The following is a 23,532-nucleotide window of genomic DNA, read 5'->3' on the forward strand; positions in this document are numbered from 1 at the left end:
AAAATCAAAGTTCTACAAGGAAACGTAATATTACAATTGATTGGATATCTCCAAGATTCTCCGATATTATCTCTAATTCTAACCTTATTAACTCTAGGTCAAGTAACCTAGAGTTTGGGCCCAGACACATATTCTGGATTTACTTGAACAAGTTGGTGGTTTTTAATCATTAATTGAAAAAAAGATATGATTTAAAAATTACAATTAGACCAAATAAAAAAATACTGCAAATGGCATTTCATACTAAGGGTGTTCTCATATTCATGTTGATACTTGACCAAATGATATACAATGTATTCCAAGTTGAAACCGAGAATTAGTTGTCCAAAATCATCTCATAAATGAGGGGAGGCGATTACAGATACCACAGGCATAATATCTGTCTCGGTACCCAGATACCATAAAATTTAATATCATATGAAAGAAAACATATAATTTAGATGGATGTATCAATTCTCTGATAAAAGTCGTACCCAAATTGTTTCTAACCTTAAAACTCAAGTATTTGGGAACAAAAATTTAACCATGAGCAGAAATAACCCTGAGATATCACCAACAAAATCATAGCATTTGACAATCCAAAAGTTTTGGTTTGACGGAGAATGAAACATAATAATGAAATAATAGGGATGAAGTAGATAAATAAATTCAAGAGGGCCTGCTAGTCGGAAAGCACCCTTGGTTAACATATAAAAGATAAGTGTCAACATACATAAAAAATTCTCTCTCTTTTTTGGGAGCTGCTTACTCTTAGATAGAGCTTCTGCACTATAGCTAGTGGCCTAGTGTCACCTGTTTTTCTTTTTTTTCCTAATCCTTTCAATCTGTTATCTTTTGATACCAGTTTTACAATCCTCTGTTGGTCTTCTCCCTTGTTTTCTCTAGAACTCTCTTTTCCCTCGTAATTCCCTCTTCAACTTAGTAATCATTTGTTGATTACTTGGCTTCCAACCGTTTCATTTTGAAAATACCCCCGTTCAATCAAAGCCACAGCTGGTTAACATGCATAATCCCCTTACCTTCTACCATCTGTAATGTCCACACCTGTTACTCCTTGCTTTCCCTGCCGTAAACCCTTATTAATTTCCTCTGTTTCTTCCTTACGCGTGGCTTCCTTTGTCGGATTGCATGGCTTTTATAAAGCCTCCTCATGCAGGATGCTTCCATGCCAAGCGGTTTATTCACAATAGTCGTAACATGGTTACCTCACCACCCCACTCTCCTACCTCTGTTCTATCCCCTCCTTCCTCCTCCCCCTCTACTACCTCAACTTATATACCCCTGCATCCAGCCCTCCTTCCTGTTGAAGAGATCCCTGAGGGAGAACTCTTCATCCAACTCCCTCCCCAGCCCCAGATCAGTTTCGAGATGTTGAGCGGCGCTACCAACGAAATGGAACATATTGTTCTACGCCGTGGGCCTCTCAATCGGTTCATGCTGCTGGACCAAGTCATCCTTCAGGCAATCCCTTACAGGTGCCTAGAACCCTAGTTCTGGCTCATCCAAGGCAAGGCTTATGGCGTCCACCTGCTCCACCTCCTGCCGCCACGTCATCAAGGGAGGGCCCCTCCAACACCAAATCTATCGATAAGGGTAAGGCAAAGGTGGATGATTGGACTTCCACGTCACCATCAGTGTCACCATCTCTGTTGGGTTCCCCTAATGTGGATGACATGCAGATGGCTATATATCTATCCTTGGCTGATATGGCAGGGCCACCTTGTGGCCAACATGACTGCACTTTTGATACACTACCCATACAGCCCATTGCATCTATAGGTTTGGACCACTTTCCTTTGTTGGGTCTTCACCATGACCCGGTGGGTCTCCAAACCTTTTTGGCCCATCATGAAATCCTACTTGATCCTACAATCTTAACTTCAAACCCATCTGACCCAATCCCTGATCCTTCACCCCATCCTTATCTAGACCATTTTCTTACTCACTCACATCTATTCCATCCTTATCCAACTCATATCCCCACAATTGATCCGCCTCAACCTTTTCTTCCTCTCCTACCAGATGTCCTCTCTAGTTTACCTTTGTCCGTGCCTCCCCCAATCCTACCCATGGGTTCTTTGGCTCTTCTGGCAAATCAATTCCAACATTTACAAGTGCGGAAGAGGTTATAGGAGGCTATGCAGGAAAATACTAGGCAACTCAAGAGGCACGAGACTTTGATTCCAGATATTGATGTTCCCATGGTTCTAGTTCAAAGATCTCAGATTGCATCTAAACCAAGGCGAGGTAGACCTCCTGGTACTTCGGCTACTAGAAACTCTAAAGGAACTGGCCGCCGGGGTCGTCCTAAGAATGTTCTTGTCTCCCAGCTCCCTCCCACTCATGAGGCTACACCTCAATTATTAACTCCGGAGGGTACATCCTTTGCCTTAGTTTCTTCCTCTGCAATGAATCTTTCTGTTATGGATCATTCTCCTGCTTCCTTGGTTTCAATTGATCCAGATGTTTGTTCAGTTGGTGATCCCATTCCGTCTTCTGCCCCTTCTGATGGTAAGGGTAATGGCATTGGTAGCTGGCCAGGTGCAGCTACGAGTTCCGAATGAGGATCCTCTCTTGGAACTGTCAGGGACTAGGGTCGACCTTGACAGCAAAGTCACTTCGTCGACTTTGGAGGAAATACGATCCGTAAATTGTCTTCCTCATGGAAACACATCAAAAGGAGAAGACGGTTTCTTCTTGGCAATGTCAACTTAAGTTTGATCACTTGAATGTAGTTAATCCTGTAAATACTAATTCTGGGGGGTTAGCTATTTTGTGGAAATCTTCAGTATAGGTGTCTGTCGTAGAATATAATCTCAATGTTGTGGACACCCTAGTGTATTTTGCTCATGAAGATTTCACTTGTAAGATATCATGGGTGTATGGTACCCCAGAAGAAAAAAATAAGAAGACTTTTTGGAGTTATATGTCTCGTTATTTCACTGCCCAGTCAATTCCTTGGCTTTGCTTAGGTGATTTTAATGATGTGTTGCATATAACTGATAAGTGGGGGGGGGGGGGGTGGTCTTCTTTTCCTCTATGGCGAATGAACCTGTTTCGCACTTTTGTCCATCAATGTGCTTTGAGGGATCTACAATCTCAGGGTCCATTTTGTTAAAGTTAATGCTTTATTCCTTATGTTTTTCTCTTTATGCTTTAACTCAAGTAAAACTCAAGTAGTTGTTATAAAACCATAATTACTTTGACTTTTGTGTCTAAAGTGTGGTGTCTAATATGGCAGCTGCATCTCTAGAAACTAGAGAGGGAATCTGATCAAGAAAATATCAGAACGTAGCAGTGAGCAACAAAGTGTGTTGCAGCTTTTTCTTTCAATAAAAATCATCTTCTTGCATCTGTGTCTATACCATCACTTCTATATCAAATATATATTGGTGTATGTGTGTGATTGAGTGCAGGAGATAAAGATCAACTGATCTAAGAAGCTAATCAAGGCAACGTACCTGATTGGAGTTGTGAAGAGCAGTTGCATAACAAGGTAGCAAGCTTGGATCAAAGGAGGTGAGTAATAGCTCAACCCCAACATCTGGTATCAGAGCTTAGTCTGATCAAGGCTAAGCTGGGTGTTGTGATTTCTAAAAAAAGAAGAAGGAGCAATTAATCAAGTTTCTTGAAGAATCAACCATGGCAAGTTCAAGCTCAAGTGGTGATCTTCGAACTCCAATATTTGTTGGAGAAAAGTTTGATTTCTGGAGAATCAAGATGAGGATAATCCTTAAATCCTATGATATTTGGTATCTAGTTGAAGATGGTTTTGATAATCCGGCAAATATGGAAGGTTTGACAGAAGCTCAGAAGATGGAGCTGAAATCAAACATGAAGAAGGATGCTAAGGCTCTTGCAATAATCCATGGAGCAGTCTCAGAAGAAATCTTCCCCAGAATCTCAAATGAGGAGACTTCAAAATCTGCGTGGGATGTTCTAGATGAAGAATACAGAGGTACTACTGAGGTTAAAGCTGTGAAACTTCAATCTTTACGTAGAGATTTTGAATATACTAGAATGAGAGATGGTGAATCTCTTGAAGATTATCTCACTAGGCTAACAGATATAGTGAACCAAATGAAAGCTTATGGAGAAACTCTAGATGATAAGAGAGTAGTTCAGAAAATACTTATTAGCTTATCGGAGAAGTTTGATTCCATAGTTTCTGTTATTGATATGACAAAAGATATTGAAACTTTAGGGGTTCAAAAAGTCATTGGTTCTCTAAAAGCCTATGATCAAAGGTTGAATAAGCGTGCTGAAAGTGCAATGGAGAGTGCCTTTCAAACACTTAGCCTTAGTTCAAAGAATTCTGATCAACCTAGTTCTTCTCAAGGCAAAAGCAATGTGCCTAAGAAGAATTGGAAAGGCAAAAACAAGAAGTGGGAAAAGAAGAGCAGCAATGAAGAAAAGGGTAGTTCAAGTTATAGTGCTATGGTGAAATGCAAAACTTGTGAAAAGTTTCACATTGGTGTTTGTTGGTTTAAAGGAAAGCCAAAATGTCAAAACTGTAACAGGTTTGGACATGTGCAAAAGGATTGCGATCTGAACAAGCATCAAGCAAACTTCACCGAAGAGCAAGACAATGATGGCAACATGTTCTTTGCTTGTCAAGCAGCAACTATACCGGAAAATGAAAATGTTTGGTTTGTTGATAGTGGCTGCAGCAATCACATGACAGCAAATCAGTCCATTCTTGTGGATATTGATAAATCTGTGATCAAAAGAGTGAAGATGGGCAATGGTGATCTAGTACAAGCAAGAGGAAGAGGAACACTTGTTGTTGAAACAAAGAAAGGAAGAAGATTCATAAGAGAAGTGTTGTTGGTTCCAGAATTGGATCAAAACCTTCTAAGTGTTGGGCAACTTCAAGAGAATGGTTACCCGGTACTTTTTGATGATAATTTGTGCACAATCTATGAAAAGAAAAAGAAAATGCAGATTGTGGCAACCATCAAGATGGAGAAGAACAGAAGTTTTCCTATCTCTTTCAAATATCCAAGCAACATGGCTTTGAAGGTTGATGTTCTAGATGACTCTTGGCTTTGGCATAGGAGGTTTGGGCATCTAAATTTTCAGAGTTTGAAGCAACTACAACAGAGGAATATGGTGCATGGTTTACCAACAATTCAAGAAGCCAATGAAGTGTGTGAAGGTTGTGCCATTGGGAAGCATCATCGAGAATCATTTCCTAAAGGGAAAGCTTGGAGAGCATCTACATCATTAGAGCTTGTCCATACTGATGTGTGTGGTCCAATGAAGACAAAAACTCATGGTGGCAACAGGTACTTCATAACCTTTATTGATGATTTCTCTAGAATGACTTGGGTGTATTTCTTGAGACAAAAATCAGAAGTGTTCACTGTGTTTAAAAAGTTCCAAGTGATGGTGGAAAGGCAAAGTGGGCATCTTATCAAGGTCTTGAGAAGTGATAGAGGTGGTGAATATAACTCAAAGGAGTTTGATAAATTTTGTGGAGACATTGGGCTCCAAAGGCAACTCACAATGGCCTACACTCCACAACAAAATGGAGTAGCAGAAAGGAAGAATAGAACCATAGTTGAAATGGCTAAGTCTATGCTGCATGAGAAGGGGATGACACATGAATTTTGGGGTGAAGCGGTATACAGTGTTGTCTACCTAATGAATAGGTGTCCTACTAAAGCAGTGGAAGATAAAACACCATTTGAAGCATGGAGTGGTAGAAAACCATCAGTGAATCATTTCAAGGTGTTTGGTTCTGTTTGTTTTGCTTATGTTCCAAAAGAAACAAGGCAGAAACTTGATGATACAAGTGAGAAGTGCATTTTTGTGGGTTATAGCACACAAAGCAAAGGCTATAGACTCTACAATTTGAAGAAAAAGAAGGTGATAATCTGTAGAGATGTTATCTTCAATGAAAAAGCCTCTTGGGATTGGAAGCAAAATGCAGTCCAAAGTCCCAACATTGAAATGGAAGAAGAGGTAGAGAGTCAAGAAAATGAAGTTGAAGTTGTTGGAGGAACTCCACAACAAGTGACTCCAATGGGCAGTCCACAATCACAATCATCCGGATCTTCATCACCAAGTTCAACTCCTATAAGAATGAGGGATTTGAATGATGTCTATGCAAGCTGCAATTTCTGTGTCACAGAACCAGAAAACTTTGAAGAAGCAATGCAAGATGAAGCTTGGAAGAAAGCAATGGTTGAAGAGATAAATGTGATTGAGAAGAACAACACATGGGAGCTTGTGAACAGACCAAGTGACAAAGAAGTCATTGGAGTGAAGTGGATTTACAAATCAAAGTTGAATCCAGATGGTTCCATTCAAAGGAACAAACCAAGACAGGTTGCAAAAGGGTATGCACAACAACCCGGAATTGATTACAATGAACCATTTGCACCGGTAGCAAGGCTTGATACAATAAGGAGTGTGATCTCCTTAGCAGCTCAAAAAGGTTGGTCTCTACACCAACTTGATGTGAAATCTGCATTCCTAAATGGAGTCCTAAAGGAAGAGGTCTATGTTGATCAACCGGAGGGCTTTGTTGTTAAAGGAGAAGAGATAAAGGTGTGCAAGTTGAAGAAAGCTCTTTATGGGTTGAAACAAGCACCTAGAGCATGGTATGGAGAGATTGATTCTTATTTCATTGGGAAAGGCTTTCAAAGAAGCCACAATGAACCTACTCTCTACATCAAGATTGAAGGTAAAACTAACATCCTCATTGTTTCATTATATGTTGATGATTTAGTTTTTACTGGAAGTGATGAGAGTTTGATTAAGAAGTTCAAAGAAGAGATGATGAAAAAATATGAAATGAGTGATTTGGGTCTGCTACATTATTTTCTTGGAATTGAGATTTGTCAGAATGAAGATGGCATATTCATATCTCAAAAGAAGTATGCAAAAACTATCCTAAAAAAGTTTGGGATGGAAGGATGCAATTCTGTTCCTACACCATTGGTGGTTAATGAAAAACTTCAAAAAGAAGATGGAAGCAAAGAAGTGGATGAGTCAATTTATAGAAGCTTAGTTGGGAGCTTATTATACTTGACTGCAACAAGGCCAGATATTATGTATGCTGCAAGTTTACTATCAAGATTCATGCACAAGCCTACTCAAATTCATTTTGGGACAGCAAAGAGGGTACTAAGGTACATTCAAGGTTCAATAGATTTTGGTATTATGTTTGAAAGAAATGTGGTGCCAAAACTATATGGATTTTGTGATAGTGATTGGGGAGGCAGTGTTGATGATTCAAAGAGTACTTCTGGCTATGCTTTCACTCTTGGAACAGGTGTGTTCTCATGGCAGTCCAAGAAGCAAAAGACAGTTGCTTTGTCTACTGCTGAAGCTGAGTATGTATCAGCATCATTGGCAACTTCTCAAGCAATATGGCTGAGAAGTATCATGGAAGATGTTGGTGAAAAGCAAGGAGAACCTACTCCAATACTTTGTGACAACAAATCTGCAATTGCGATGGCTAAGAATCCGGTGTTTCACAACCGAACCAAGCACATAGCTCGCAAACATCACTTCATCAGAGATGCTGTTGAAGACAATGAAATTGATGTGGTATATTGCAGGACGGAAGATCAAGTAGCTGACATTTTCACCAAGGCATTGTCAAAAGAAAAGTTTCAGTATTTCAGAGAGCTACTGGGAGTCAAGAAACAAAGCATTAAGGGGGAGTGTTAAAGTTAATGCTTTATTCCTTATGTTTTTCTCTTTATGCTTTAACTCAAGTAAAACTCAAGTAGTTGTTGTAAAACCATAATTACTTTGACTTTTGTGTCCAAAGTGTGGTGTCTAATATGGCAGCTGCATCTCTAGAAACTAGAGAGGGAATCTGATCAAGAAAATATCAGAACGTAGCAGTGAGCAACAAAGTGTGCTGCAGCTTTTTCTTTCAATAAAAATCATCTTCTTGCATCTGTGTCTATACCATCACTTCTATATCAAATATATATTGGTGTATGTGTGTGATTGAGTGCAGGAGATAAAGATCAACTGATCTAAGAAGCTAATCAAGGCAACCACTACTAAAAAAAATTGCAATTGCTTCGCTTTTTTACTTCGGCAATAGTTGCCGTCGCAATTGATACCTTATTGCCACGGAAATTGTTCCGTCGCGATTAAGTCTTATCATTTGCGACGGAAAATCTTTGCCGTAGTAATTTTGTGCTCAATTGCGACGCTTTCACCCGTTGCCGTCGCAAAACTTATATGTATATGTATTTTACAAAAAAAAAAAAAAAGAACAATGGAAAGGGCAACACAATAATGTCACTATATTACTCTTTTTTAATATTGGTATTAGTGTGCATGGACATAAAATAAAATTTTCGATTTTAATTATAAAGACATTGACCTATACCAATTTGCCTCCTAAAGTTGTTTGACTTATACATTGCATTTAAATTGTTGGTGTTCATTCTAAAGCAACCATGAAGTAGAAAATAAATTTGGAGAAATCAACCGCTTGATGGAGAGATTGTAATGTTTTATGGTGATTGTAAAAAATCCAACCAATTTGGTTCTCGTTTCGAACTCGATCAACTAGGTCAAACTTAATTATTTTTATAAACCTATATTTATATATCATACACTCCAAAGGGCAACATCTATCAATTAAATGAAAATAGGAAAACCAACCGTTGGATGAGATTATTACAATAAATTATGAGTGTGGTAAAAAATGTAGCAAATTTCACCATATTTTCGAATCCGATCGAATTGGTCAACTGTAGTCACTTGAATGTCTTCTTAGTTGACCGATGGGGTGACGATCGCGAAACATGCTTATTTTTTCACTTCACGTTTGTAAATATTCTATCAATAGATGTGCATGGACATAAGATAAAATTTTCGATTTTAATTATAAAGACATTGGCCTATACCAATTTGCCACCTAAAGTTGTATGACCTAAACATTGCATTTAAATTGTTGAGGCTCATTCTAAAGGAACTATGAAGTGGAAAATGAATTTGCAAAAATCAACCGCTTAATGGAGAGATTGTAATGTTTTATGGTGGTTGTAAAAAATCCAGCCAATTTGGTTATCGTTTCTAACTCGATCAACTAGGTCAAACTTAGTTATTTTTATAAACCTATATTTATATATCATACACTCCAAATGGCAACATCTATCAATTCAAATAAAATAGGAAAACCGACTGTTGGATGAGATTATTATAATAAATTATGACTGTGGGAAAAAATGTAATCAATTTTACCGTATTTTTGAATCGGATCAAATTGGTCGACGGTAGTCTTGACGCTAGACCAAAAACTTGCAATATTATTTTCGATTAAAGGCTTGCTCTCCTTCTATGCTGTGATTATGCTAAAAGCGCCAAAATTTTTGGCCAAATGTTAAACTTCCCTCTCGAATGAAAAAGAAAGAGATTGAAGGCCGGTCAAATTCTGCTCGCTCTTCCCCCCCCCCCCCCCCCCCCGCCTCTCTCTCTCTCAAAATCCCCTCTGCTCCCAAAACCCTAACCATTGCCACTACTCCTTCTCCACTCGCAGCCCTATCCCCGCCGCCCAGCCTTCCTCCTCTTCTTCTCCGGCGGGACCGCTTGCAACGGCGGGGCGGATCCAACCACGGGCTTGGTAGGGCTCAAGCCCTACTGGGCTTTTTGTACCGCGACTTGGAGTCTTGGAGCACAGAAGCGCAGAGCAGTCCGACTCAGCGACCCGGCTATCTGCAAAAGTGCAAGGCTGGAAGCCTAGAACCAGCACCCATCTCGAGTAGTCCGGTCTCCGAGCTCCCCACCGCCACCAGCCCACCAGCAACCCATCTGGGCCGTCTGGCTGTCTCCGTGGTATCTCACCATCTCTCTCTCCCTAGTTCTGATTTCTGAAGTTCTGAGTTTTTATTAGTAAATAATCGATTTCCTGATTTCCATTTGATGATTGATCTTGTGAAGTTGTGATTTTTGTCTTCCATTTAATCTATATCACTATATGTCTATATCAGTTCTGAGTTCTTGTTGGTTTTTAAGTTTTATACTTGAAAACTTGAAAATTGAAATGGGTAATGGCCAATGGTTTCGATTTCGGTTGGTGCTACTGTCCTACTGATGTTGATGGTATAATTGCTAAATTGCTGATTTGCAGAAATGATATAATTGCTTGGCCTATGGAGTATGGAGTATGGATACTGATTAACTGATGGTGACATGGTGTATTGATGTTGATTACTGGATTTTAATAAAGGTAATGGTACTGATTGAGTGATTGGGTTGTTAGAAATGGGTTTGATAACTTGGTTTCCGTTTAATGTTGATTTCTTCTTCAATTGCAGTTTGTAACTCTGTATGATTCATGATTCATGAGGAGAAGGCCTCAGACCTCAGAAGGTAGTATTTCTGTTAAGCTCTTTTATTCGTAAAAGGTAGTATTAGTTTGATATATCCGAGCAGAGTGCCGCCACAGATAGTAATGTTGAACCAGTGATATCTCTGATTTGAGCCTCTAATTTTCAGCTACAATATAACCTTATTGTATTTTCTTCATATGTAAATTTCATATCGGATTTATTTGACATTTAACTTCCGCTTCCATTTGCAGGTGTTTGCTAAAGATGTTGAAAAAGACTCGGTTGTATTGATGGCTGCAAGAGCTTCAAGGTTGGAAAATCAAGATGCCATTGATGCAGCAATTGTTGCAATGCTGGCTGATTCTAAGGAGGTAGTAGACCTTATAACTGAAAATGTTAATGCAATTCTTACAGGCTTGTAAAAAATGATTTTTTTAGAGAAACTGGACAAGAATATGTGATTCAATGTAGTGATTTCTTTATTAAAGGTTTCATTGAGCTGAGTTTTTCTTCTTGCTCAATTGTAAGGCACGAGCCGGAATTACAGAAGTTCACTTCCTTCCTTTCAATCCAACTGATAAGGGGACAGCACTTACATACCTAGACAAAGCTGGTAAAATGCACAGAGTGAGCAAAGGTGCACCAGAGCAGGTACTTAATATATCAATTCAAAATATTGAAATCATATCTCACATGGAAAATGATCTAACCTTCCAAACCCTTCTATTTTTAATTTTGTAGATACTCAATTTGGCATGGAACAAATCAGATATTGAAAAGAGGGCACACACAGTAATTGAAAAATTTGCAGAACGTGGTCTTCGATCCCTTGCTGTTGCACGGCAGGTAACCAAGATTTAATCATGTCCCTGATAATAGATTTCTCTTCCTCTGATGCTAATGGATAATGATTTCTGTAATTTACCTGAAGTACCTGCTGGAACCAAAGACAGTCCTGGTGGACCTTGGGAGTTTGCTGGTCTTCTACCTTTGTTTGATCCACCATGTCACGACAGTGCTGAAACTATTAGAAGAGCTCTAGATCTTGGTGTGAGTGTTAAGATGATTACAGGTATTAAAAAGTGACCTTAATTTTCTGTTTTCAATTCAATGGAGACTGCTCAGTGTAATAAACTAATTCACTTGACTAGACTTTTGATGCAACTTTTTAGATTCTTACTGATTCCACTCCAGCCGCATCAAAATCTAACTCTAATTAGTTTTCAGTACTTTTTTTTGACTACTCTATTTGCTTTACTTTCCCAAGGCGATCAACTAGCAATTGCTAAAGAGACAGGGAGACGACTTGGGATGGGATCAAACATGTATCCATCATCTTCATTGCTTGGTGAAAATAAGAATGGGTTAGATGCAAGTCTACAAATTGATGAACTCATTGAGAATGCTGATGGTTTTGCTGGTATCTTTCCAGGTAATGTTGGTTATGAACTTGCGTTACAGTTTGCTAACGTACTTTGCATTGCTTCTATTTGACTAGATGCTTCACAAATCTTCTATAACATTTTGCATAACATTTTTGCTCTCAAGTTTATTTTGCATTTCTGGTGTTTTTGTTTTTCATTAAATAGACCCATTTGCAATGCCTATGAGATTTTGCAGGTCCACCAGTCAGTTCAGGAGACTAACACAGATGATGGTGAGTTTGGGTTTGACTGCAATGTGGTTTGATATAGCATCTGTTCTTTTTACACTGTAAGCCATAATACTGACTGTTATGTATTGGATTTAGGGATGGTTTGCAAATCCCCAATCTGAGCACGACTCTTATCATTTCATTTTCGGCACAATGGTATGCCTCCTCTTGGAAAGGTACTTTTATTTTTGAGCATGTTAGTTTCTGTTCGATTTCTTATACTAGTTTTGGTATTTTTCTGCATTTTGATTTACATTTGTAGTGGATTTTCAGGGAATTTGAGCTTAATTTTTGTCAAACTTTAGTTTTGAACTGTGATTCTATTAAGAATTATAATGGGTTCCAGCTTCAAACAATTTTCAGATTGTAGAGGTTTTGGTTTGGGGTATAATTTGTTGACTGTAAGCTTGCTAGTTTATGCTATTTGATTTTGGGGTTATATGTGTTTCTTTGATTTCCTGTTGGCATAATTCTAATTGTCGAGCCTATACCGCTTATTGACAATTTTTGTTTCCTCTTGCAGCAAATGCAAGGGTTTGGCCGTTGTTATTACTGATTGGAACACTAGGCGATCCAAGGGTATGGGTTGTATTGGTCAAATTGAAGAGTCTTGTAGTTATCTTAGTTGAAGATTTAGCTTGTGCTTTTATATGGATTGAGCATGGCAATGATGTTCAATGAGTTTTCTTAATGTGCAGTCGGGATGGACCATGTGAGGATTCATCCCAAGTTTCTGCATTCCAATGCAACCAGTCATAAGTGGGCTCTTGGAGGTAGATTTGAATTTGATTGATCTACGTAACATTGATACAGTTTTGATTGATCAACAAAGTACTTTTCGTTTAAAACCCTTCTCCAAACAATCATGTTAGTTGTTTGTTCATGCAGATGGAAATGGTTTTAAAACAAGTACCATGAGGCTTGGGGCAGACGTGATTGTGTTCACTCGTTGTTGTGGAAAAGATGGAAAAAGGTTCTTTTTTTTCTTTCTTTTTTTGTTCATAGTTGTTTTGCTTTTTTTTTTTTGTAAGGTTGGTAGTGGTTATTTTCTTCAGCCTATCAACAAAGAAAAATAAGAGAGGGAAAAAGTGTCAAATTGGTTAGGTGTAAGATTGAGAAACCATGCGTGCTTGTAGGCTTTTCCACAAATGAGAATGATCTAGAATTGTAGATCACTTTTGCTCAGATTTTGGTGTGCATGTGCACAGGCTTCTGCATTGTTTATATAGTTGGATTTTATATTTGTTTTTTTTTTTTTCGCAATCAGTAGTTGATTTATAATGGGGAAAGAGGGCACATTTGTGTTTTATTAGTCATTAAGTTGGTCTTGGTTAAATCAGTAACTTAAAAAAAAAAAAAAGTGTCAATTGTTTTTTTTTTTCCGCAGTCAGTAGTTGATTTATAATGTGGAGTGAGGCACATTTGTTTGTTAATAGTCATTAAGTTAGTCTTGGTTAAATCAGTAACCTTAAAAAAAAAGAAAAAAGAAAGGAAAAAAAGAAAAGAAAAAGGTGTGAACTGTTTTCCCGAGTTTTGGTGCATGTTTACTCTCTCACTCTTTCTCACCCTCTCTCTCTCCCTCTTTACTTCTGAAACTAATAGAGACCTTTTGCAATTGCTTATAGTGCTACGCATAGCATTGGATTGCTGTCTTACACATTTTTGAGGAGCACAGGAAAGGAAGATGCTGTTGTTCCCATGGTAATGACATTTATATTGTCTTTGTCATCCTTGTCTACTTTATGCATATTGTCATCTAGTGTTTTTATCCAGTTATTTCATTATTGTCTGTCGAAACTTAAAGATTAGGCTAGAATGAAACAACATAAGCCATTTGTAACATTTTGAGGCATCATTGATGTGGAAACCTTTTGAAATTAAGAGTTAAGTTGATTCTTTCCAACTGGCCCCCCTTTAGCCACAGGTTTGGTGTATTTCATGTTCATACTCAGGCATGAGTATTGGCCTGCTTGGATAGTTTACGTCTGCTTTAATCATTCTTTAACTGTCTTGGCAAGACAATTTGCTTTCAGTGATATTATGTTGAGGACCTTAGCTATTGTCAAACCAGTGTTATTTGGATGGGTTCATTGATTTGGTTTTCTGGTAGTTGTGCTTTTACTTGTGTAACAAAATTTTAGTATTGCAGTTGCAATCATGGAGGGAAGTTCATTTGGGTATTAATAACTGCATGGTTTCAATAAGCATCTGTAAATAAGATCTCACAGAAAATTTGGATATGCGATGCATTTTATTAATAACTTTGGTGACATGGTGGAGAGGTGGACTATGTTTTGTTTCTGTAATGCAACATTCAAATGACTTAACTTGCTATTCTTGTTATTTCTTTAAATGCTTATACATATGCTTTGGAATTTAGAACTAAGTTTGCTGACATATGCTCCCGTTATTTATCTGTAGGTCCACTGGAAATAAGCTTCTGGAATGGTTTTGTCATTGTATAGCAAAAAGAAACTTTGCTACAGCGCTAGCATTCACTTACTAAGAAATCATGTATGTCAATCTTGTTTGTCTATATGTTTGTTGAGAAAATATATATGTGCCATTGCATTTGCACATATTCTTCTTACACCCTGTTAGTTCTATTAAATGAAGTGCCATGATCGAGGTCATATTTTCTGTCCAAAAAAGCCCTACTAGTTTTGTCTTTACATTATGTAATGATCAACCAAGTATATATTATGTATAGTAATATCTTTCTTGCTTGCATTAGTTCTTGGTTTTACGATTCTGATCTTGTTACTTCTTCACTACATACGTATTTCACCTACTTCATGTGCTTTTATTCAGATATTGAGTCTGCCAAAGCATCGAGACAGCAGCTCAAAGAAGCCAAAAAAAAAGCTGGAGTTTCCTAGGTATAAGCTGGCATACAATTACTTTGGTGCTGCAATTCTTTATCCTCCTGAACTAGTACATAGGTGATGCAATCTTTATGTATGAGGAAATTTTAATCAATGTACGTGCCACAAATTGTAATTGTTGATACAAGGTTTTGATTGTTGGTTGGTTTAATTATAATGGATTTGATATTGTAGTTTAACTTCAGATGCACGTATAATAGTTTTCATTTTTGCATGTTCTTGAAATGAAAATATGGTGCAATTAGCACTGTATTTTTTTTTTTAAAACAAATTTCTTTTTTTGCGACGGCATCCTTGCCGTTGCAAATACCTCCACATGGATTATCCTGAAATAGACATTGCGACGGAAGTCACCGTAGCAAATGGGCCGTCGCAAAACAATAAATTTGCGACGGCAAAAGACTACCGTTGCAAAAATACATTTGCGACGGCATTTTACCGTCGCAAATGGATTTTGTGACGCCACCTATTGCAACGCCAATATTTCCGTCGCAAAAGGCTCAATTTTCTGTCGCGAAAAGTTTTTTCCGTAGCAAAAGCCCAAATTGCCGTCGCAAAATAGGCGTCGCAAAAGCAATTCTTTTTAGTAGTGAACGTACCTGATTGGAGTTGTGAAGAGCAGTTGCATAACAAGGCAGCAAGCTTGGATCAAAAGAGGTGAGTAATAGCTCAACCCCAACACATTTTATACTTGGTATCGGTATCGGAACAACACTGTGGTTCTTAAGGAACGTTTGGATCGCTGTTTGGCCAATGCAGAGTGTTGCTTTGCTTTTCCTCACTCACAGGTTTTCAATCTTCCCATAATTGGGTCCGATCACCGTCCTCTACTACTGGACTCTAGGCCCCAGGAATCCTACTCTCCCAAGTTGTTTCGCTCTAAGCATATTTAGACAACTGCAGATTCTTGTGAGCAGGTTATTGCAAAAGCTTGGTTGCATGCTTCCCCAAACATAGCTCTGCCAACCTGGATTGGTCCTGCAAACAATCTCTATTAGTCTGGAGCAAGAAGATTTTTCCTAATTCACATAAGAAAGTTGAAGATCTGCTGATTACTTTGAATCATCTCCACAACGCCACGGATCGTAACTCTGCCTCTCAAATTAGGAACGTGACTTTGGAAATTGAACAGCTTTGGTTATTGGAAGAAAAGTTTTGGCACCAGCGCTCTCGTGTGTCGTGGCTCAAATTGGGAGACTGTAACTCCAAATTCTTCCATCAGAGTGCAACTCAAAGTCATCAACGTAACAGAATCCTTCGACTCCAAAATGCATTTGGGATTTGGATGGAATCTGATATTGAAATCGCCAAGGTATTCTTATCTTATTTCAAGCAGTTATTCTCTTCCTCTAGTTCCAGAGATTGGTCGGATGTTATTCGATTGGTTTATCCTGTCATCACTGAAGAAATGAATGCTGGTCTTCTTTCTGAAGTAAGTCTGGACGAAATTCGAGCTGCAATCTTTCAGTTGGGGGCTTTAAAATCTCCGAGTCCAAATGGCTTCCCCGGAGTTTTCTATCAGAAATATTGGCATATAGTCAACTCTCTCATCTTCCAAGCTACTTCATCCTTCTTTTCCACTGCTAAGGTTCTCCCCAAATTGAATCAGACTCACATAGCCTTGCTTCCTAAAGTTGAGCACCCTGAAAATGCTTCTCAATTCAGATCAATTGGGTTGTGTAATTTCTCATATAAGGTTTTCTCTAAGGTGCTGGTTAACCGGCTTAAACCTCTAATGCCGGTCATCATATCAGAGAACCAATCAACTTTTGTCACAGGTAGACAAATCAAGGATAATATTATTATAGCTCATGAAATGTTCCACCATCTCAAGCTACTTCGTACTGTCGGAGGGCTGGCTTTTGGATTGAAGCTTGATGTTAATAAAGCTTATGATTCGGTGGAATGGGATTTCTTGGAAGCAGTACTTCTAAAGCTTGGCTTTCATACTCATTGGGTCAGGTTAATAATGAATTGTGTGAGATCGGTTTCGCTATCGATTTTGGTTAATGGAAAACCTTCTGAGTTCTTTAATCCAACTCGTGGTCTGAGGCAGAGGGATCCCCTTTCCCCTTACCTCTTTTTGTTTGTAAGTGATGTTCTCTCATCTTTAGACCAAAAGCCTTGTCTGCTCCGCTGGTTATCTCTGGTGTGCATTTCTCCAAATGGCCCTGCCATCAGTCACCTTTTGTTTGCAGATCATTCGCTCTTTTTCTTTGAAGCGGCGATTGCAAATGTGTTCAATCTCAATTATCTGCTACAAAGTTATAGTGATGCCTCTGGCCAACAATTAAGTTATCTGAAGTCGTCCTTGTTCTTCAGTCCAAATACTCCACTGGCATTGTTGGTTTTTCTGTCCACTCAGCTTGGTATTAAACCAGTTTCGAACCCAGGAAAATATTTGGGGATTCCGACTGTCTGGGGCAGATCAAAAAATGCAGCTTTGGCTTATGTTCGTAACTCGGTAGCCCAGAAGCTTCATGGATGGAAACAGCAGATTCTAACTCAGGCGGGAAAGGAAGTGTTAATCAAATCAGTAGCAACAACAATCCCAGCTTATCGATGAACTGTTTCCGGTTTCCCAAATCCCTCTGTGATAAAATTACTTCGGATATGGCTCACTTTTGGTGGGGAAATAATTCTGCGAATGGTATTTATTGGAAATCCTGGCAAAAGTTGTCCCTTCCTAAATCTCAAGGAGGAACGGGTTTCCGGAAGTTGGAGGATTTTAACCGCGCTCTTTTGGCAAAGCAAGGGTGGCAGATTCTTTCGAATCCCTCGGCACTATGGGTACGGCTACTAAAAGATCGTTATTTCCCCTCTTCTTCGTTCTTAGAAGCTACCGTTGGTTCTTCTACCTCTTTGTTATGGGCGAGTCTAATCCATGGTCAGCAGTTCCTTAAATCCCACTTGTTTTGGAGGGTAGGAAATGGTCAACAGATTTCAGTTTGGAATTCTAATTGGATCCCACGGATGCAACCGTCTACTCCACTCCCAACGGTGATATCGAACCTCTCTCTCACAGTATCATCTCTAATAGATTGGTCTTCTCTTTCATGGCACCTTGATCCTATGCAAGAAGCTTTGTCTCTGAATCAGGTACAAGCCATCCGGGAGATCCCTCTTATCAACTCGGCTATCTCAGACAAGCTGGTTTGGCCATTGACAAAGACTGGGATATACACAGTTAAATCAGGTTACCATGCAGCTCATTTGGTTTCTTCTGGAGGAGTGGAGCCCCATCCTCACAATTCTCACATTCCGGATTCAAGTGTCTGGGGCCGTTTGTGGAACTTACATACTCTTCCTAAAATTAAAAATTTCCTTTGGAGAGCGATGTCAAATGCTTTGGTTACTCAGGCAAGCCTATTCTTAAGAAGGTTAGCTCCGGATCCAATGTGTTCCTTCTGTCTCATTTGTCCTGAGACAATAGAGCATATTCTTTTTGCTTATCCATGGGTTCAAAGGGTTTGGCACATTCATCAACTTGGCTATCGTCCTAACCTCCAACATCTTTCAACGTTGGATAGTTGGCTTCAGTATCTGACATTTCCTTCTTCCTCTGGGAAATCCCATCGAAGCGAGGTTATGACTCATCTCAGCTTTCTCTTATGGCGTATATGGAAACATCGGCGTAGTAGTGTTTTTGAACATACTAGCCCAAATCCCATTCTGGTTGTCTCTTTGTCTTTTGATGCTGCTGTGGAGTTCATTATTTTTGCAGCGACTCCTCCTCACCTTCCAGACTGTTTGACGCCTAATGTGAGACCACCACCTAAGCCCAAATGGTCTCCACCGCCTTACCATACAGTGAAGATTATTGTGCTACATCCTAGTCTGAGTCAGTAGTAGGTCTGGCTTCAGTAGCTCGAAATGGAAATGGGGTTGTGAATTGTGATCGGGTGTTCACATCTTTCTGTTTCTGCTCCGTCTTTGATCTATGCTGAAGCTATGGCTGCTAGCTTGTGTGTCTATGTGGCTCATAAATTAGTATCTCTTTATCCTACTGGTGTTTCCTTTCTACTTGAATTGGATTCACTCCATCTTGCCCAACTCTTAAACGACTTCACTCTATCTTCAGATTGGTCAGTGTCCCCTCTGATATATCAAGTTCGAGATTGGACAGTTGCTTTACCCTCATCCAGTTGGTTATCAACCAGCAGATCGGCAAATCAGGCCGCTCGTCATCTGGCCTATTTAGCTCGCAGGGGGATGTGTCCGGATGATTGGATCAATCATCCTCCTTCCTCCTTATTTCATCTCCTCCTTTCTAACGTTGTTTAGTCAGTCTGTAGTTTCATTTCAGTTGGTTTTCTTTTAGCAAGTTCTTTGCCCTGTAATTTGATGCCAGTTCCTTGGCTTTGTTTTAATGCATTTCTTCTTGTCAAAAAAAAAAAAAAAAACATATAAAAGATAACCGAAGGTCTGTACTGAAGCCAATGTGAAACTACAAACAAAGATATGGGCATAAGCAGCGATGCAATCGCTAATCAATAGGAAATCAAAGAAGAGCCCGCTGAGAAGAAGTTTAGATGCTTTCAAAAATAAATACAACTGGTTCATTTTTCATACAGTACAATGTACCACCAAATAAAGTAACTTCAAAACATATTGTCTAACTTTTGAAAGTGGACATACCTAACATTGTTATTTTGCATCATGTACATCAAGTACAATGTGCACTTCCTCACTACTTTTCTGTCAATTACACCGAAAATCATATAAAATAGAAGAGATTCAGACCATATAATGTTGTATAATGCATTACCAGAGCAGTTAAGCAATGACTGAGTAAATAAATTTAGAAATATATATATATAACAAAACTGTACCAGACATTTAAGCTAAGTGCCCAAACTTACAAAACTAATCTACAGCTGCATATGATACTCTGTACAGTCGAACATACAAAAAAGAAAAAAAGAAGGAAAAAAGAAGAAGAGAATATACATGCATTCAGTCATAAGTAACTCAAAGGGTAAGCATCCTATTGTAGAATAAACCATTGAGAACATACAAAGAGTTATAAGTAAGAAAAGATATGACATACGTCATGTAAATAAGAGAAGTCTTCACAATCAATGAAGTTAATTTACAGAGATTTAGATCATCATGGAAATATTATTACAAGCTTTATAATTTTTCTTTACACCTGGCCGGCTGTAATGGTGTTGCATAAGAATAATATATCAACAACATCATCAAACGATAAACTGTAGTGACCAACTTTCCTGGTATTCTGGTTATCAAAGTGTGTGCTATGGAAGAGTGGAAAGGAAACCTTGAGAACAGAAAACATATATAAAAGGAATAGGTACTTGAAAACAGTGAATCTCAAGGAAAAACAAAAATAAGTCTAAAATTCAAGTGCTAAGAAAGATTAGCATACTAACTGTTGGCAAAACAAAACTATATTTCAGCCTTTCAGGGCATATCCAAACACAGAGAGTATAATGCCACTAACATTTTCTTTTTGATTCTCCACCATGATATAAAACAGAATAGCATTAGACACAGAAACAGAGTAAGGGCATAAAAAAAAATGCAATAATGACAAGCTGATACAGACAAAGTGAATCACAGTAGTAAACCTTTAATTGAATCAAAGAAACGAAAAATATTAGTATTCAACCAGTGTTCGATGTCCATAATATGCACTGGGAATGAATGCCCAATACGATATTAAAAAAGGAATGATTCAACCCTTATGCACATCGTAATTACATTTAAAGCAACAATTATTTTTCAAAAGCTGCTCATTCATCAATTGAAAGATAACAATTGCAATGATTATAGGAAAAAATGTTTACTTGAGTAGTTCAATGGCAGCACAACACCTTACCTCAAATAGGAGAAAGTTATACAACTGTTTTCAACAGACAGAAAGAACTAAGCAAAGCTAGTGATTAGATTTCTCTAGGAGAGGCTTTATAAAATGTACCGAATCCAAGCTAGTAAGCAGAGATATTAAAATCAACGCAGAAATCGGTAATAACATAATAGAGGGCATTGCCTGTGAACTATCCCAGATGTATGTATTATGGTACAGAAATTGTGATCTAGGCAAGCATTTCCATAGGTAATAAAGGAAATTTCCTCTGGAACTATCTGAGGCACAGTTACTATGGCAGCTAGCCAATGGTAAGGAAAATATGTTTCCACAATTTGTTCTCCCATACAACAGTATTACAAATTCAATTGAAATAGTAAAGTAACTTAACAATTACAAATATACATATACAATGAAAAGACAACAGAGTTTTAGTACCTGTGGCACTTCATAAGGTTCATCATCAATTTCCTTTCTTCAACTACCAAGAATCACAGAATGATGATACAACCAGGTATCCAGCATTCCGACCACATATTTCAGAAAATAAGTGCAGAAAATGTTGACTCAGAATCTAAACTTTACCAATTACCAAGAATCACAGAATGATGATACAATCACGTATCTAACATTCCGACCACAAATTTCAGAAAAAATGCGCAGAAAATGTTAAGTCAGAATCCAAACTGTACCAACTGTCATATCCAGGTTTTTCATGCTGTGATCATGAACAAGGCGGGAAGATATGAGTTTTAGTAAACATGGTAGCAGGCAACCTGCTGGAAAAATAGCTTTAATCTGGGTGCTAGAAGCAGCCCTCTCAAAAGTCAGCTAGCTCGAAGCACTAGCTGGCATAGGCAGACTCAAAATAATAGTCACAAACCATTCAAAACATAGCACAAAAGACGTAACTGCACACTGTTTCTTCATTCTAAAGATATTGAGAAGTACACCCTATTTTATACAAGAAGTAGAAGCAAGAATATTCAGGACAATGAGAAGCCCACTTTGTATATACAAAAGTGGATAGGTATTTCTCCAACTGGACATTGTGAAACCTAGTTCATACGAAAAGTGGATAAGGTATTACTCCACTCAGATTCAGAAAAGCAGACCTACGATTTGAAGACTCAAGAAAGTATACTAGTTTGTGCATTACTCCTGCTCAGAAAATTGCAGATCTTACACTTGATTCCTCCTGAAATAGAAACAGCAAGACATTTTAGATTCAGCTTTAATTAACAGAACATGGATTCAAAATGTGAATCTTGCAAATGCATGCTTGAAATATACCTGTTTCTCCTTGCAAACAAAAACTGGAGCCGGCGACGAAGGCTCAGACTCAATACCAGTAAGCTGTTTCTTCTCCACCTCGATACAATGCCTCAGTGTCGTCGGAACCTCCTTCTCAGGGACTGCTCGGATTATCAATTTCTTCTGAATCACCATCATTCTGCTCAAAATCTTGAGCTGCCACCATCTCCACGTGATCCTCCACCTCCTCAGGTAGCCTTCTCCGAATCATGTAACGGTGAGCATCGTCCTCCGAACTAGAATCATCCACTTCCTCAGGTAGCCTTCTCCGAATCATGTAATGGTGAGCATCGAAGGTTATGAGTATAAGAGAAGAGAGGCTGAGATCAAGATTCACGACTCCCATTCAGATTCTGATTCTTCTGGAAGAGAGGATGGTTATCAAGATTCTGATTGGGAAGAGGATTCTGATCGCTACATGCTTCGCAGGAGAGAACCTGAGCTGAAAGATCATGAGGATTCGGTTTCGGATTCAGATTCAGAGGACAATGCTGACCGATTTGTGGTCCGCAGAAGACTACCTAAGGTGGAAGATTCTAGTTCGGACATGATTCGGAGAAGCTACCTAAGGAAGTGGATGATTCTAGTTCGGAGGACGATGCTCACCGTTACATGATTCGGAGAAGGCTACCTGAGGAGGTGGAAGATTCTTGTTCGGAGGACGATGCTCACCGTTACATGATTCGGAGAAGGCTACCTGAGGAGGTGGAGGATCACGTGGAGATGGCGGCAGCTCAAGATTTTGAGCAGAATGATGGTGATTCAGAAGAAATTGACAATCCGAGCAGTCCCCTGAGAATGAGGTTCCGACGACACCGAGGCATTGTATCGAGGTGGAGAAGAAACAGCTTACTGGTATTGAGTCTGAGCCAGTCGATTCTCAATCTCGTTTTTCATCTCCGAAATCAAATCACTCTCCATTGCTTGAGTCTTGAGATTTAGGGTTTGTCCGTACGAATGAGGAATTTGGGGGCAAACTTTAGAAATGTGAGGTTATCGCACTAACAATCGACCAAATGCTCCCTCATCAATAACACAGATTATTTTTCAAATTTAACAAAATGCGCTAGATGCCTAGATAAGATAAAAATATTAGCCCTAACTTACATTTCTAGATTGTAGATAAGCATCACTTATCAAACCCATCTTGAAAGGGTCATACAAAAGTGAAACTATCAAGGAAGATGGGTATGGGAAGAACATGCTTGCTTGAAAAATTGAACAACAGAGAAAAAGAGGGAACATCAAGTATATTGGGTTTATATATAAATATCTATTGTCATGTAGGACAAAAGTACCCCTAATACATATTATTATTATTATTATTATTATTATTATTAATATTTTTTTTTGAGTAAGAAAGAAATTGCATTAGGATAATAAGCAATTGCGATCCTTTCAAAAAAAAAAAAAAACAATTGTGATTGTTACTATACTAAAGTTTGAAGTACAATAAATAAAAGGAGAAATGATCATTTATCCGATTTTAGGCTAAAAATTGCCCACTTGCTCCACCAACTGTTTTTAACCCCATTTACC

General features: G+C 38.6%; 2 protein-coding genes and 1 long non-coding RNA gene across 3 annotated transcripts; 2 read left to right on the forward strand and 1 right to left on the reverse strand.

Moving 5' to 3' along the window:
* The first annotated feature begins 10,028 nt into the window (after positions 1–10,028).
* LOC112184665 (plasma membrane ATPase 2) lies at positions 10,029–12,757 on the forward strand. The gene is made up of 10 exons (XM_040513503.1): positions 10,029–10,142; positions 10,562–10,681; positions 10,839–10,961; positions 11,052–11,156; positions 11,238–11,382; positions 11,578–11,770; positions 11,900–11,993; positions 12,061–12,140; positions 12,488–12,543; positions 12,663–12,757. Exons 1-10 carry the CDS (start codon positions 10,029–10,031, stop codon positions 12,755–12,757), a joined length of 1,125 nt encoding a protein of 374 aa, XP_040369437.1.
* Positions 12,758–21,582: 8,825 nt separating this feature from the next.
* On the reverse strand, positions 21,583–22,151 carry LOC112190181. Its single transcript, XR_002932293.2, has 2 exons — positions 21,973–22,151; positions 21,583–21,877 (listed from the first exon to the last, which is right to left on the reverse strand). It is a non-coding gene; the product is annotated as an uncharacterized LOC112190181 (long non-coding RNA).
* A 107-nt stretch (positions 22,152–22,258) lies between these two features.
* On the forward strand, positions 22,259–23,223 carry LOC112184666 (LIN1-like protein). Its single transcript, XM_024322915.2, has 2 exons — positions 22,259–22,533; positions 22,581–23,223. Exons 1-2 carry the CDS (start codon positions 22,274–22,276, stop codon positions 22,933–22,935), a joined length of 615 nt encoding a protein of 204 aa, XP_024178683.1. The 5' UTR covers positions 22,259–22,273; the 3' UTR covers positions 22,936–23,223.
* The last annotated feature ends 309 nt before the right edge of the window (positions 23,224–23,532 follow it).

Source organism: Rosa chinensis, chromosome 2 (genome assembly GCF_002994745.2).
Source record: "Rosa chinensis cultivar Old Blush chromosome 2, RchiOBHm-V2, whole genome shotgun sequence".
Classification (NCBI taxonomy): Eukaryota; Viridiplantae; Streptophyta; class Magnoliopsida; order Rosales; family Rosaceae; genus Rosa; species Rosa chinensis.

Excerpts from the sequence above, each read along its gene's own strand:
- LOC112184665 (XM_040513503.1), top strand. The coding sequence starts at position 10,029 with ATGGCCAATGGTTTCGATTTCGGTTGGTGCTACTGTCCTACTGATGTT. Across the intron at positions 11,157-11,237 it reads CCCTTGCTGTTGCACGGCAG|GAAGTACCTGCTGGAACCAA; the intron begins GTAACCAAGATT and ends TGTAATTTACCT. Across the intron at positions 12,141-12,487 it reads GTATGCCTCCTCTTGGAAAG|CAAATGCAAGGGTTTGGCCG; the intron begins GTACTTTTATTT and ends TTCCTCTTGCAG.
- LOC112184666 (XM_024322915.2), top strand. The coding sequence starts at position 22,274 with ATGGTGAGCATCGAAGGTTATGAGTATAAGAGAAGAGAGGCTGAGATC. Across the intron at positions 22,534-22,580 it reads CCTAAGGTGGAAGATTCTAG|TTCGGAGGACGATGCTCACC; the intron begins TTCGGACATGAT and ends GGATGATTCTAG.